The sequence below is a fragment of the Paroedura picta genome, chromosome 6 (genome assembly GCF_049243985.1).
Source record: "Paroedura picta isolate Pp20150507F chromosome 6, Ppicta_v3.0, whole genome shotgun sequence".
Lineage (NCBI taxonomy): Eukaryota > Metazoa > Chordata > Lepidosauria > Squamata > Gekkonidae > Paroedura > Paroedura picta.
The window spans coordinates 105,677,574-105,694,273 of record NC_135374.1 but is presented as its reverse complement, the minus strand read 5'-3'; the positions used below and the strand labels follow the sequence as shown (position 1 = coordinate 105,694,273).

Here is a 16,700-nt window from a genome sequence, read left to right as displayed (position 1 = left end):
ACCAGTAGGGCTCCTAACACCTTTTGTCATTAAAGCTAGCTAAAATTCTAATTTCACCTACAATGCAAATAACAAGAGATATCTTTACTCCATCACAGTAACTGACCTTCCAATCACAAGGTACCAAAACTAAAGTGGAAAGCTCTGCATACTGAGCCTCCAGACTCTGCAAGGCTATACCTTCATCAGACCTTCAGGAAGCCCATACCATAAACAAGAGTAGCACCTGAGAAAGCCGGTGAAGAAACCATTCTCACCAATCTGAGTAGAGGAATGGTTAATAATACCCAATTTGAAGATCAGAGCTACTGTATCAGTTCATATGGGCAGAGGTGGTCCTTCTATTCTATCAAAATCATTTTTATATCTGAAACATTCAAAAAATGGATCAAGTGCAGAGGTCACGTCATAAACTCACACTTCTTCATAGAAAGTGATCCTTTAGCAGTAGCTCAATGAATGTGATCTTGATCTCAGCTAGTATCTGAATGGTTCACTACTGATCCAGAACATAAGCTCGTATCAGTTTAATCAGTGTTGTTGGAATGACACAGGAACGTATGGAACTGCTCACACCACAATAAGAGGACTAACAAAAATGGAGACGTGAGTCTGCCCAACATCCTTGATTCAGACCGCTTGTACCAACAACTCAAATAGAATTCCCCCCTACCTCTTCCTAGCAAAAACTACTCGAGTTTTTTTTTCTTCAAAAGGCAACCTCCCCTCTCAGTCCACTTAAGAATCCATCCATCTTCTTCTCCTCAAAAGTCTCTCTCCCTCCCATATTATTCACACACCTCCAAGACACCTAAAAAAAAAAGGCTTCCTGTATGCAGTTCTAAGTACTTCACATGGAGAAACTGATGTGCAAGAACAGAAAGGGATTTCTAACCAAGGGCTTTCGCTTGATTACAAGGAATTGTTTCCCAGGATATTCCAATAACACTTTTGGCTATTGCAAAGATGGCATTTAGAGCATGACTAGGAGAAGAGCCTGTTGCACCCAGGAATACAAGAGGTGCTAGGACAACTATCCTGTGTGCTGGCCTTCCTCCCCCTGCTCCCTGCTCAAACTTGAGATCCAGAATGGTGAAGTGGCTAAAGAGTCACAGACTCTAATCTCAAGGTCTGTTCCCCCACTCCTCCTCCATGTGCAGGAAGATGGGTTACCAACATCCAGCTGGGGCCTGGAGATCTTTAGGTATAACAACTGACTTTCAGGCACCAGTTCCTCTGGAGAAAACAGCTGGAAGGGGGAAGGGGGGAGGGAGGGAGGGAGGGAGGGAGGGAGGGAAGGAAGGAAGGAAGGAAGGAAGGAAGGAAGGAAGGAAGGAAGGAAGGAAGGAAGGAAGGAAGGAAGGAAGGAAGGAAGGAAGGAAGGAAGGAAGGAAGGAAGGAAGGAAGGAAGGAAGGAAGGAAGGAAGGAAGGAAGGGATTTCTGGGAATAGACCTAAGAAGGATTCTAAGTAGGATGGATAAAAAGGATTCTAAGTAGCTTTAGGATGCTTTGGGCTGATCCTGCATTGAGCAGGGGGTTGGGCTAGATGGCCTGTATGGCCCCTCCCAACTCTATGATTCTATTCTATGATTCTAGATTTGCTTATGACTACTCTCTTTGTTACAACCCTCTGCCTACCTGCTTCCTTATTTAGCAAAAGGCTCAGACAAATGGTTGTGTGATTGGTCAAAATAAACACATATCACAACTGTGCATTGTATGGTACTTGGTAATCACCCTGCTTTCATATCCCTATACAAGCAGCAAGAAACACAAGTATGAGTTTGTTATAGAAACACTATGCATGGCTAGTGGGATGAATCTGGGAGGGGAGACGTTTTGCAGGCTTGAAATGAAATCATGCCTGCATGTGGCACGTTTCTACGGCCTTGCTCCACAACACAGGCAGGGAAACATATGACACCATGTCTTTAGCAACAGAGTGGGAAGTGAAAACCCATTGCAGAAATGCTGGACACTAAGAAAACACCTTAAATGCAAGAAATATCAGAATCTCGTTTCATATTTGCATCCATTTAAATATTTGCATCCATTTAAAAGAATAGCTTGGCTTGGAAAGACAGGGAAGTGCATTGGTCACCCTGGTCAGAGTAGAACCTTGGAGCTGGGGGTTCAGATGTTAATGTTGCCATGAAAATCAATGGTTGCCTTTGGCCTGGTGATATGTAATCTTTCTTCACAAGGTTTTTGTGAGAGTGCCACAGGGAAGGGAGAACCATACACAACTGGCCTGAACTCCTTGGAGTGGGATAAAAATTGTTCCTGGCACATAGTTAACTCCAAATGGGGTTTCTTATATATATATTTGCCCCCCCCCCATGGCCAATTATGAGCCTGGAGGGGTGGGAAAGGACCCGGCTATGCTTCCCAACCATATTCTACAGGATCGCACAACTTTTGGGGGTTCTCGAGACCTGAAGAATGTAAAAAAAAAAAAAAATTGAGAAAGGCTGGGATAAGGGAAGATGGCATATGGCCATTTGACTCTTCTTTTCTTTTTGCAACTAGCTCCAACTAAGTGACAAATCGTTAAAAATATTAGAACTTTCTCATGGAGAGGGTTTTATTCTTCCCTTTGTTTGTTATAAAGGACACTTGCATAGAAGCCCCAGTGATTGACTTTTGCAGCACAGGCATACCATCCCATATTTCAGACAAGACCTGGTAATTTAATTGTCCTGTAGTTGTTTAAGCATCGCCCACGCGATTCAGAAATCCATTATGAACTGCCCAGAGATCACTTCCATGTTTAAAATCGGAACAAAGGAAAACAAATGACAGCAATTACTAGAAAGGTCTTCTGAATCTGAATCTATTAGAAGGATCCCCCCCCCCATGAGTGTCGTCAAAAAACGGGAGAAGATTGTCTAAAATTGCACGCAAGTTACAGGTATGCATGCTTTTTTTTTTGTTTCTGAATGTTTAGAACTTTCTATAAAGAGGCTGCCTTACATTCAGGATATGTACACTCTATCTCCAGACTCAACAGTAAGCTGAGAATCCAAGAGTATTTCAAGGATAAGCACTTGTCATGAATTCATCCCTTCCCACATGTCAATTTCAGAACTAGAAGCAATTCTCTTTTCTTTTTTAGAAGCAGGAAGCACACAATGAGAACAGGAAGGAGACTTTCTCCGATCAATGGCTCGATTTCCACATTCATGTGATGCACCAAAGTGGGGCCGAGGCTGTTTTTACCTTGTCAGCTCCACACGGAAAATATTTCCTATGAATGCACCCCCACGTGGTGACAGCTGGTATTTACCACGTCAGCTCTCAAGCTTTCCCCCTGATTTTGTAAATACCAGCTGTCACCTCACTGGAGCACATTCCTGTGGATTATTTCCCCGTGTGAACCTGACAAGGTAAAATTATCTGGCGATTACCACCTCAAAAGTGAACACGGCAATCAAGCCGATGTGTTCCAACAATCAACCAACCTTGTTCCGTCTGTCTTCACGCCTCTTATAGGGTTTTTTTTTTGGGGGGGGGGCAGATTCTTCTCAGAAAATACATTGGTAGAGGCAGTACTTGTTTTTTGTTTTCAAACTCAAGGCCCTCTGTCAAAAAACGAAGGCTTGAAAGGCGATGGGGGAAGAAAAGAACCCCTAAAGGTCAAAGAAAATAAAACCCAACCCAAAGACATTCAAAACTGGTTTAGGCAAACAACTGAAAAGTGTTCAGTTTTACTTTGATTAACTCAACAATAAGTCTCGCAAAAACCGTTTATGCACTGGAGGTTTCATGCCAGGCTGCAGGCTGGAGTTTTAGTTGTGGCAGGTTGCCCCACCTCTTCCTTCACCCACATGAGGGCGCATTTGGCCTGGTGCATCTCATCCGCCCCCGATCTGTGCTCCTGCACAGGAGATGGGGCAGTGAAGTTCTCAGTGCATAAACGGTCACAGGCAAGCCAGTGCTGCCCATCAGTTAGAGAAGTTAATTTAATTGCTCATCTCTCTTTTAAAATGGGTTGCCAATGGCATTTAAAGACTTTCAAGAATATATCCTACTACAGCTTTTGCTTTACCGGGGGGGGGGGAACAGGCAGGGGGCCCCTTTTGACTACCCCAAAAGGCTACATGCTGAGGATTGTAAGAACCTTGTGGACAAGGTAACATGGGACAGGGGCTACAGTGAAAAGGGAAATCGGAAGACATCAAACAAGTGAACGAGCTAGCAGGATTCAATCTTTATTATGCCAACATGTTAATATAGGAACCTTCTCCAAAACACTGAAGGTATGACAGAAGTGACACGTTCAGGAACAAACCTACACAGTATTGTCTCTGTTTCCTCTTTTTCTTTCATTTTTTGTTCCCTATCACATTGGTAACACTGAGCCAAAATAACCTCCAAAACATCTCTGGCTCTTGGCCTCTTCTGCTGACACACAGTCATTGACTAAAAGGAGATGCCAGTACTGTCCATTAAATCTTTACATGTTTTGTCAAAAGATCAGACAAACTGCCCTAAAAATGTTAACAGTAAATACGAATCAAAGGATTTCTCCTTTTTCACCCACAGAAACAGCTTTCCAATTTCTACCATATTTATTTATGTCTCTTTACTAGCTCCTGAGGCCAGAAAAGTGACAAAGGACCTGGTTTATACTACACTGTATCCTAAAACCTGAAACATTTGATAGACAGACCAGGATGAATAGATGAGAACCTGGGTTTCAGTTGCCCTTTATCCACTTGGTGGCCTTTAAGTCACCCTCAACTTTGTCTCTTTAGACTCTTGATATTTCTCTGGCAGGAAATCTGATAGTGAAACCATGTTGTATGATTGGAACCTTTGGTCATTAGTGGTGGTAGGAGCCTGGAATACAGGACACTACCCATTTTATTTTCATACGAATGCCTTCCCTATTAATCTGTGACCTGTTCAGACCAAAAACAGTTCTTTCAACATTCTCATTCACTCCAATGGGAATTTTTGCAAGAGTCAGTCCAAATGTTTAGTAAATTTCTTCTCCTCCCCCGTATTGATTAGCCCCAAACTCTCAAACTACATAGTGGTTCTAAATAAATCCATTTCTTATATAGGCTTATGGCTTATTTGGGGTCCACTACAAACGTGGAAGAAACTCCTTGCCGCAGAATACCACATTAAAAAACCCACTTAGCATTTTCAACTGAAGGAATGAAAATAGAGTTTCTCGACAACACCCATGACATGGTTCGCCTCACACAAACAGATGGCAAATGGACAATCGCACGATAAGTCCTCATCAATGGCACAAGTAGGAAATATTATCATCACTTGGTGAGTGTTCATACACACTGGGGTATGTGTGTTCATGTGTGCAGAGTAATCACAACTGGGATTCCTGTCCGCACACAGCTAATATAACACGCAATATAGCCATTATTCAAGTTGGCCCCATCTGGAGGAGATAAAAGTATTTCATTAGAAGCTGTCCACCCCAAAACATTGGAAAGGGGTACCTCCACCATTCATACCTGATGATGGCAAATGACCTGAATCAATTCACATTCCAATGGAATTTACCACATGACTTCTAACCTTTCTTCCCATCGCTCTTAGAAGAAGAACGTCTGGGGGATTTGTATCCCGCTTTTGACTATCCGGAGACTCAAAACAGCTTTCAATTGCCTACCCTTCCTTTCCTCAAAACAGGCACCCTGTGAGGTAGGTGTGGCTGAGAGTTCTGAGACTGGCCCAGGGTTGACCAGCTGGCTGCATGTGGAGGAGGAGCAGGGAATCAAACCAGGTTCTCCAGATTAGAGGCTATCCCTCTTAACCATGACACCAAATTGGAAGTGAAAACACCAACAACAATGATGTGACAGGGGCCAATGATGGTCCTGGTTGTACTTAGAATAATTACAACTGCTATTTTTTTTCCCTTTAATGGCTGGTCCACTAACTATTGCATGATGGGAAGTGGGGTAGCTGCAGTTGTTATTTAAAGTCTTATCGGGAAAAGACAGTGGTCCCAGCAATGGTTGCAGTCATCACATGAGCAACTTGGTTATCACAAATCCACTCATACATTTCCCTTGACTGGGATCTGAGCGCATACCATGCACTGTCTATTTTACAAAGGGTAGCCAAAACAATTCAAAAATAGCTTGCCTAAGACACAGTCCATTCAACTCTGAGGATAAATTTCCAATGATGAATGAGAATAACTCATCAACATTCAAATAAATGCCCTGCAGTCATCATCCGGCCTCCTCAAAATGAACACCTGACCCATGAAATTATATATATACTTTACTGAAAATTCTTCCTTCAGCCATAAAACAGAGAAATGCTATGTAGGAGTTTTTGTTTTTGTAAGTTTGATCTGATAACAACGCATGACAAACATAGCATCAAAATCTAAAACATTTGTTAGTTTTGTTCAATGCCAAGGAAACAGAAACATCGTCCCTCTGCTAGTACCTTTAAGATCAAATAGGAACTATTTTCTTAAGCATTTTGTAAGTTCATGTTCAAATGTACACTTAGAAAAGTATCTCATACTACTTCCTCGTTTGTATGAAAAGGTGGCAGGGCATGGGAAATGGCCAAAATGCTTAATGGGAGGAGCATAGCATGTGATCGTGTGTGATTTTTTTAAAAATCACATTCTCATGTTAAAAAGGTATGATTACTATTCAACAAAAGCATTAAGTCAAATTTCCCCCCAGAAACAAAAGCCTGTAGCATAATCCACATGAAATATCACTTACCCAATTTCAAATATAAAATGAAAACAAGAAACAAAATTTAAAGGAAACTGCAGTTGAACATCATTCTGAACCATAACCACTTGGTAATGTATTTTGGGAATGATTAAAGAAGGTAACTTTAGAGCCATCCTGAAGCCTGTGTTGATAATGTACTGGCTCCTATTAAATCCAGTGTGATTTCAGCAAATACAACGCACGGCCCTGGAAATAAACCACTGAACTTCACGGAAAGACTATTTCGTTTTCTTCCATTTGAAATTGTTATCAAGTGTTTATTCATAAACTATTTAAAAAATTACATGTGCTGGGATACATATGAGACCACAACCTGTCCCATCGTACAGTGATGCCGCGTTTACTGGGTATCGTTGCCACAGCCTGCTGCCCCAAGGGATAAGAATCAATACTTGATAAATAGATTTGTACAGTCCCTCCTTTGGCCTTTCCAGGTGCCACTTCACATCTGGAGCTGTACAAGGGCAATTACATTTGACTGGAACCACCCCCAAAATTGGCTACAGCAGTAGTCAAATGAAGAGATTTCTGGATGAGTTATGAAAAGAAACCGTCACCACCACCCCTGCTAAAATGAACAATTTCTATCTGTTCCTCACTAATTAGCCCAATTAGTCATCTTAGCAGGGAGGTTCCGAAGAGTAATAATTCATGAACAACAGCAACAACAAAATATATCATACATATATTTCCTTTTTTTCTTTTCATTGTTTTTCCCTGACCCGATTGTTTACCTTGGATTGTCTGTTATGTTTTGGTCATGATTACTGATATTAATTTCCTAGTGATTTCCAACAATCCCCAGAGATCACTGCAGCTTTGGAGATCACTCAGAAGACAGGGCAACCCCTCTGAGAAGACCACAGACTCTGAGCCTCATCCTGAAACCTCCTCTAAACTCTGGGATTGTTTGCAATATTCTCCTCCATCTGCTTCCTGAAAATATAGAGGCATAGGTGGGCTGGTAGAATTTGACACTGGTATTTAACGTCCACCTTAAAGGCTACAGTCCTTCACTCCGGTAGAAACCTCACTTATGCATAGGACCTCAAGGACTGCAGCATTGCTCTCCTCCACCGTCAACACTCGAGGAAAATTTCATACTTGCACAGCGACAAATTTTGTTCGGCTACCAAAACGTGCATTCGAGAGGGACCCGCAGCTAATCTCAACTCCCTGCCAAGAATACCCTTCTAACATACATATGTCCAACATCCATTTCTCACCATCACACTTCACATTTTGATCTTACCTACAAAAATGTAATGTGCGAAGAGACCCTATCATACGTTTCAAAGGGAAGTTAAACCATGTGCAAACAGTAAGCATTCAGGACGACTGGACCCTCAAATAATGAAGGAAATGCTACCGCGTATATAAAAATAGGTGCTACAATAAAATATTTTTTGTATATATTTCATCAATAAGTTATTTTTACTAACCACTTATGGATCATATATCTCTGAACTCTTTTATTGATTCGACCACCTCTATGTGATCTTGTTTTCAAATATCATAATAGTTTTCTTTTTAATTCAAAAGTCCAGAAACATACAAATACATCCTTTTTTTTTCCTCTTAAAAAAGGGAAGGGGTGGGGGTGGGAGAGAAGACAACAACCTTGTATTAAAGTCAGGGTGTGCTAACCTTATCCAAAGAAATAATAAAATAAAATAAAAGCCAATCAGACACATCCATGGCTATAAGAGGGAATCTGGTGCTCTGTACTTCTTAATTAAAGAAAAATCAAAAACCGTCACCAGTGTGTATCCGACAGAAAAGGCAAACGTGATTGCTCTGACCTCTTTGACATCCAGCCACACAAGACCCACTTCGTTAACATACCCCATGCCTCTCTTAACACAACATTTGCCACAGAAAGGAGCGAAAGAACAAACTCTGCACCCAGTTCACCCAGCAAATTGGTTCTTAGCAGCTGTGGAAAAAAAGAGAGAGAAAGAGAACTAGAACTATGAAATCAGCACACCCTTTTGATAGCTTTTCCCCAAAGCTGGAAATCCCTGTGCCAAGGCACTTCACCTTCCAACAAACCGAAGCGAGGAGGTGGAGGAACAGGAGTGGGGGTGTGAAGGGGAGAAGATAAACGTTGTGTTTCCTTGTGTGTTGTTAAATACAACTGCTCTAAAGGAGAGGTCTCAGAACTGACTGAATGTGGTCTGTTTTTCCAACACTTCGAGGTAGTCCGGCTCTGCGTTTAGTTTTGCTTTTAGCTCCAGGTATTCGTTCCTGTTTGGCTCTACGTAAACAGTACTTGGGGGGGTATAGAGCACGGTCTCCCGGATCCTGCTGTCCCCCGGGCCGGGATGCAAATAGGGATGTGGGGGGCGCCTAAGGTCATAATTAGGGGAATAAGTGTAGGCGGTTGGGGGGAACTTGGGGTACTCGGGAAGGTTACTGCCCCCCAAGGTGGAAGAAGGACGTTTATCGGGCTCCAAAATGCCCCTGTAAAAACGGTCGGCATCCTGCACAGGGGATAGCAATTCTTCCCGAGGCTCAATAGTGCTCACACTGTATGTGGGGCTCCGAAGGGGCTCCTCGTGGCCCCCTGGAGCTGCTGGGGGCTGCCCCAAGGCCTGCGGGGGTGGCGGGGGTTGGGGTTGGAGGTGATGGTTGCTGTAGGTCACCTTGAGCTCATGGAGGTCTTTGTAATCCTCACCCGCGTTGCCCTCCCTGGAGCGATAGATTGGGTTCTTGCACATGTGGCCTAAGGGGTGAGGAATGTACTCATAGACGTGTCCTGCAGGGGTTTTCACCTTGGGCAAAGCCGGACCTCCTCCTCCTCCACCGCCACGGTGAAGATGCTGTGGATGTTGCTGGTGATGGGAATGGGCATGAGAATGGGGGGCTCCCCCTCCTGTGTACACGCTGTACTGCATGTTGAAGGAGCTCACATCCGAGTTGTTAGCGCTGGCATGGTCACCGCCCTGAACCTTCTTCCGCCGCTTCATGACCAACACAAAGAGACCTGCGGCCACAAACACAGACATAATGAAGACCAGCAGCAGGCTGAGGATCAGCACCGACAAAGGCACCGTGGAAGAAGAGGAGGAGGAGGAAGAACCACCAGAAGGTAATGCTGCATCGTCCTCCTCCAAGGTGCTATTGGATTGCCCAGAATTGGAGAAGGGGGTGGTCCTAGCTGGTCCCTGCATGGATGATGGAGTGGGTGTGGAAACAATGATATCAGAGTAGTCCGGGCACAGCAGTTCTGCTTTGATGCTCCTCATGTCATGCTGGGCAAATTTCTTAGGGGACTCACAGATTACCTGGTCCACAAGGACGCCCGTGTTGAGTTGCTCGAGCCAGAGCTTCATGCCCACCACATCGCATGTACAATCCCATGGGTTCTCATGGAGGTCAATTTGCAGTAAAGACTTCAGCTGGTCAAGCACCCCACTCACAGGCAGGTAGGAGAAATGGTTGCTTCTCAGGCTCAACCTGTAGAGAGTCAAGCCAGAAAAAATGCCCCCAGGTAAGGACCTCAGCAGGTTGTTGTTGAGAAACAGGAGCTGCAAATTGGGCACGGGATCAAAAGTACCTGACTCAATTTCCCTGATCACGTTATACTGCAGGAAGAGGTACTGCAGACTTTGAAGCCCATAGAAAAGCTCCGAGGTCAGTCTCTCAATCCGATTCCCATTCAGGTATAGCCTCCGCAAGTTAGTTAGATCCGCAAAGGCCCGGTCCTGAATGGATGAAATGCGGTTGTTGCCCAGGTGGAGCAAATCCAATCCAGTAGCATCCAGGAAATCTGACCGGTGCACCTGCATGATGTAGTTCTCGGTCAAATACATCTTCTTGGGGTTGTAGGGTTTGGGCTGAAGCTCCGAGATGTTCTCTATCTTCCTCTCCTGGCAGTTGACGTTGAGGCCCAAATCAGAGATCTGCAGGTTGCAAGTGCAAGCCGTGGGACACTCCAAAGGCACTGGAGATTTGGTCTGGTAGGCGATGCTGGGCCCATAGTTACTGTATCCCAGGTCCTTGGAGGGCAGACGAGAGGTGGGGCGCACCCTGGACTTGTTGGGCTGGCGGGTCCCCTTGGGGGGCTTCAAGTGTGATTTGTAAACAGCCGAGGAGGACGTCGCCACAGAGTTCACGGAGGCCGGGGTGGTGTGGAAATACCCCGTGGTGCTCAGAGGGGTCTGTGGAGGCATCTCATAGTCAGAGATGAGCCTCCTCGGGCAAAGCTCCTGCTTGGAGACCTCGTCCAGATCTCTCCCGTGCAAACGAAAAGGCGTTTCGCAGACCACGTCCCCCACCAGGGCCGAGTAGGAGATGCTGTCCAGCCAATCCTTCAGGGCAATCAGCTCGCAGGAGCAATTCCAGGGGTTCTCCTCCAGCTGCAGCTCCACCACCTTATCCATGTGCTGCAGGAGGCCCAAGTAGGGCAGCAACTTCAGCCGGTTGCCCCTTAAATCAAGGTGAGTCAAGGGCACAAAGCGGAAGAGGTTGTTGGGCAGCGAGGAGAGGAGATTGTCATTGAGGATCAACACCTGCAGCAGGTGCAGCTTGCTGAACACACTGGGCTCGATGGCACTGATGTAGTTGTAGTCCACCTGGAGATACTCCAAGCTCTCCAGCCCGGCAAAAGTATCATCCCGCAAGATCTCCAGCTTGTTGTTGTTCAGGTGGAGCCTCCTCAAGCCCCTCAGCCCGTGGAAAGCCCCCGTCTCGATGTCTTGGATGTCGTTGCTGCCCAGATGCAAGATCGAAGCCCCACTGTAGTTGACAAACTGGTTGGGGTAGAGCCTGTTGAGCAAATTTCCGGACAGGAGGAGGTGGTAGACGGGGAATCGGGGAGGGCTGATCTCAAAGAGGCTGATGATCCCGCGGTTCTCGCAGCTGACTGTCAAGACGCCGTCCTTCTCCTCGCAAGGACACCCGTTGTCACAGATCTCCCCATAATACTCGACGCTCTCTGCCCACGCCAGGACCAGAGACGTTAAAGCAAAAGCGATGGTCTGCACCATCCAGATATGCATTTTCCTGTTGAGGTCCTGCTCCAAAGTCACTGTAGAGCAGCAAGCATACATGTTATCTCCTGCGGAGGAAGAAGAAGAGAAAACAAAACGCCAGTGTGACACAAGGACCCGGGACCCGTGCGTGACAAAGTTGGAGAGGCTTAAAAAAAGGAAAAAAAACACCAGCAAAGGGGCACATTGGAAAAGGTTCCTTCTAACTGGCAAGTTTCGATGCTTTCAAAAAATAACGTGGAAGGGGAGGTTGACATTAAATGTGTTTAAAATAGTAACTGCCTTGCTAAATTTCCTAAAGGGAAGGTGGTTACAGTGGTGGACACGGGTTCTGTTCCTAATCCGAGCAAGCATTACGATCACCTGCTTTTATTTTTACAGCCTGCTTCTCCCCATCCGCCCACCCCTCCGTAGACGCTGAGAACCGGTCCCTCCATAATCCTCCATAAATATACATAAAATGGCTGTCAGTTTAGTTACTCAGTTCTAATTTCAGAGAAGAGGAGCACCCTTTGAGGAGCCTTTCGACCTCACCTATCACTCATTCAACCCAACCTTCCCCCACCTCTTCTGTTTCAGAACCTTCTGAATGAACAGCGACCGGCAAGGAGGTCTTCCCCCATTTTTCTTTTTTTTTGCCCAAGCATGCAGCTTTCTTGAGGGTTCTTCCCATCACCGCGCACACAAACACACACACACACAAATGCACAACCACAGACTCCCCCCCCCATTGTTGTCCAACCGCTGCATGTTTTAATACATGGGGGGGGGGTTGGTTACAGGAGGGATTGCACGACAGCAATGTTGTGAATTTGTAAAAAAGAGAACGTTAATCCTGAAAGGATCTTTCCAAATTGCCCAGTTCTCTAAAAAAACAAGCCCTATAAAGCCTGTGCAAGGAGGGGGGGAGAGAAGCAACACACAAAAAACCCCAGACAATTTCTTAATCAAAGAGATTGGGGGGGGGGGGATTCTAGCAGAAGTGATGGAATTTCTCCAGCAGGGTAATTTAATATACGCCCCCTCGTCATCTTGCGCGCTTCCAAAATAAATAAATAAATAAACAAAGGAAGGCAGACAGGCGCTAACCACGGCTGGAATATATTTATGCATTCCTATTACAGCAAGATATTTTATTTTTCCTCCCCCTTAAAGAAGTCATCATGGCTCGCTTTGATTGATCCGCCGGCAAAGGAGGGGTTTCCATCAAAACCACTGGCCGGAAAGCGGAGAGGGAACAGGGGCATGCACAGAAGGGGGTGGGGGAGAAAATGCACACCCCCCCCCTTGGCCGCTCACCCCGGAAATCTGGCAACTGTTCCAGACCTGCAGGTTGTCCCCAAGCCTCAGCCACCTCCGGCAAACCGATTCTTCCCCACACTCGAAAAATATAATAATAATAATAATAAACGAGTGGGAGCAAAACTCGCCTAATTGCATGGAGAGGGGGAGCTAAGTGGGTCTCATAGAAGGGGCTCATACCCAAGTCTGGGAGCAGGGGAGAGGTTGTTTCTCAGCTGCCATGGTGGCTCACAGCATCCTCCGAGCCTTCCGAAGAGGAGGCATCAAGACAGGTGAACTGGGAAATACCCCCCTGGCATGCTCTATCTCTCTCTCTCTCTCTCTCTCTCTCTCTCTCTCTCTCTCTCTCTCTCTCTCTCTCTCTCTCTCACCCACACATGCCTCTGCTCCTTCTGACCTACCACTGGGATTGAGTCTCTGGAACTGCATCTAGCTAGAAAACACAATCGCAGTTCCCTACCGCCACGCACACTCGCACACACACCCGATCTCCCCCTTTACGGCTTCCCCACAAAGATTCCCCTCGACTTGTGTGAATGCGGTCTTGAACATGGAAGGCGTTAGGGAGAGGGCAAGAGAAATCTCCCAGCCTTCAGTCAATTTGGGGGGGGGGGGAGTTGTCTTTTGTGCCTGTGTGTATGTGTGTGGCTTAAACCAAAAAGGGAGGTTTGCAAAGCTGGTCCAGGAGATTTGGAGGGGGTCCTACGCTCCTTCACCCCCCCACCACCAAACCACCGCAGCTGTCCTACACGGTGGCACCGATCGGCCAAGTGCCTTGTCCGGGGTTTGCAGCAGTAGCCAAGCAGGGGAGGGTGGAAGTCCTTGGCGCTCCAGCCCAAGAGTCCAGGGAAAGCCAGAAAGGCATCTCTCTCTCTGGCGCTCTCTCTCTCTCTCTCTTTCACTGCATCAAGCAATGAATGGGGGGGGGGGAGAGGGAGAGAGAGAGAGAGAGAGAGACTGCTTCTATCAACTCCCAGATCGCCAGAGCTATTCGGAGCACAAGCTGGCAAGCATGATGCATTCCTGATTTAAAATCCTTTCTCCCCCAACCCTTGACTTCTTTATTATTTCTTCTATTTAATTTCTCACTGTGCCCCCAGCTTTATTGCAAGGATAAGTAGCCTCAGCCCCCCCCCCAGTTCTGGTGTGCTTCTCTGCCCCCCTCCCTCTAAGGGAAGGGCAGGATCTGGTGGTGGCAATGGAAGAAGGGGGGGGGGATAAAAGTTGAATGTGGCAAAAAGGAGCTGACCGGGTAAGGAGGCGAGGGAAAGCTCTTCGGAGGGGTGATTGGGTTTGGGGGCTTGGGGGGGGGAGGGAGAGGGGATGTCGCTCTTTATTCGATGCCCATCTTCCTCTGTGTGTGTGTGTGTGTGTGTGTCCCGAAAATGAGTTCCACCCCTAAGATTACCGCACTGAAGCAACCGCCTCTGATGCCAGCACAAAAAAACTGCTCTCTCTCTCTCTCTCTCTCTGAACTGCTCCAATAGTGGGAACTGGAAACGTCGGTGGTGTTTGGATGGTGGGGGGTGGGAGCCAAGAGCAACAAGGAGACACGGATCTGCCCCCCTCCATCCCCGGCCCGTCGCCCCCGGGCTACTTACTGAGGCCGAAATCTCCCGGGCCCGAGCCTCGTCGGAAGCCATGGAGCTCGCCCGGCGTGCGGTGTTGCAAGCCGCCCAGGCGGAGGGCGAGGAGGGAAGGCGGCGGCGGCGGCGGCGGCGGGGAATGCAGCTGGGGGAAGGCTCGCTCGCTCGCTCGGCCGGCCGAGCCAGGCACACGCGCGCACACGCGCGCAAGCACACGCATGCACACGCACACACACACGCGTTCATGCACCCGCACCCGCCGAGCGCGGCGGTGCCAGGGGCTCCCTCCTCCGGCTTGGCTCCCCAGCAGCGGAAACTGAAGCGGGGAAGGCGGCGCGGGGAGGGGGGGGGGAGAGAGAGACAGGGAGGGGCGCGCTGGAGACTAGGGAGGGAGTGGGGAGGAGAGGGAGATGCGGGGAGGGGGGAGGGGGAGGGAGCGGGGGCTCCGGAGGGAGACGAGAGGGGGCCGGGGATGGAGCGCACCGGGGGGGGGGGGAGAGGGAGAGATGGTAAGGAGCGAGGAAGCGAGGGGAGGGCACTCCAGGAGGGGATGTCAATCCGGAGCGGGAGAGGGAGAGGGAGGGAGAGATGTGGGGCACGACTGAGTGGTAGGAAGATGGTGGAGAGGGGAGGGAGGGAATAAATGTGGGGAGGGGGGTGCGGGAGGAGGCTTGGGAAGATCTGGGTCAGGAGGAGGCCAAAGGACCGGGGGGAGGGGAGCCAAATAGCAGGCGGGGATTTTGGATCCGGAAAGACGACGGGGGTGGGTAGGTGGGGGGGGGGTGAGGAGGGGCAAGCGCACGGGAGGGGGAGAGAAGATGCTCTAGGGGCAAATGGGGCGGGGGCGCCGCGAAGCCCCCGCAGTCCCCCCGGACGGTCGGCCGCCCCAGTCCCCGGCCGCCGGTCCCCCCTCCCGGCCGCTACTCACACTTTCCATCGGCGGGGTCAACTTTCTCCCCGCTCCGCGGCAGCCGGGCCGAGCGGGGCGTCCTGCTGGTGCCGCCGTGGCCGGCGCTCGCCTCCTGGCCTCCCGCCGCGGTGCCCCGAAGCCTGGGCTGGAAGGCTGGAGCCGGCCGGCCGCCGTCCCTGCCTTTAAGCCGCCTCTTCTTCTTCTTGCAACGCGCTCCGGACATGGTAGGGCTGGCGAGCCGGGCGCGGGGGAGCCGGCTCGCTTCGCCCAGCCCTCCCCCGCCGTCGAGCCCCCTGCGGCGGCGGCTGCTGCTGCTGCTGCTGGTTCTCCGGGCGGCGAGACTGGGGCGACCTCCGACGCATACCTTCCACCACCTCCCAACCCGCTCCGCCGTCGCTTGGCTCGGAGGGCAGCTGCGTCTTAGCCCCGCATCCTCCCCATCGCATCGGAGTTTGGAGGGCAAGCCCCGCCGGGAAGCGACGGCCGGCGACTTGGCCTCGGACGAGGAGGGAGAAGAGAAGCCCCGTCGACGCGTCTCCCTCGGCCGCCGCGGCGAGGCTTTCCAAGCCGACCGAGCCCTCGCGAACTCCGGACGGAGCTGCTGCTGCTCGGGCGAAGCTGCTACAAACACAGCCGGGCTGCGGGGGTGGCGGCAAAGGGAGAGGAGGCGAGAGGCGCGCGGGGAGGCTTCGCGGCCAATAGATGGCAGTGCGGGGCATCGAATGGGATGCTTTCGGAAAGGCTTCGGGAAGACCGCGGAGAGGTGCGGACTGGGGTGGGGTGAGGTGCAAATCACAACCCAAAGGGGCCTTTTTTTGTTGCGGTGTTTTCTTTTGTTGTTGTTAGGACGATTTCCAAGCTAGGGCATCGGTCTCCTTGTGATGCTTCCCCGTCCATGGGCGTCCTTCGCGTGGGGGACTGCGCTCGGCTGGCAGGGAAGGGGGGGTGGACAGGGAAAAGCTAGCCGCTGGAGGTGCGAATCAGGCCGCCGGGTGTCCTTTTTTTTTGTGGGTCTCCTCTTGTTTCTATGCATGCCAGCTGGCGCAGCGAGAAGGACGCGAACTCTGGGATGTGGCATTGGAAACTATCGGGAAGACGAGTGTGTATGTTGAGGAGGGGGGTGCGTTTCGATACCCAAAGGATCCCTGGAAATTGGAACGTTGCCCC

General features: G+C 49.0%; 1 protein-coding gene across 2 annotated transcripts; it reads right to left on the bottom strand.

Annotated features, from left to right (window-relative positions):
• Window positions 1–4,155: 4,155 nt before the first annotated feature.
• SLITRK5 (SLIT and NTRK like family member 5) lies at window positions 4,156–16,180 on the bottom strand. 2 transcript variants are annotated; one of them, XM_077343881.1, is made up of 2 exons: window positions 15,552–16,180; window positions 4,156–11,803 (listed from the first exon to the last, which is right to left on the bottom strand). In XM_077343881.1, the coding sequence occupies exon 2, from the start codon at window positions 11,793–11,795 to the stop codon at window positions 8,898–8,900; it is 2,898 nt and encodes a 965-aa protein (XP_077199996.1). In that variant the 5' UTR covers window positions 11,796–11,803; window positions 15,552–16,180; the 3' UTR covers window positions 4,156–8,897. The 2 variants fall into 2 exon arrangements, with proteins under 2 accessions (XP_077199996.1, XP_077199995.1); XM_077343880.1 differs by lacking the exon at window positions 15,552–16,180 and adding an exon at window positions 14,639–14,899.
• Window positions 16,181–16,700: the final 520 nt, after the last annotated feature.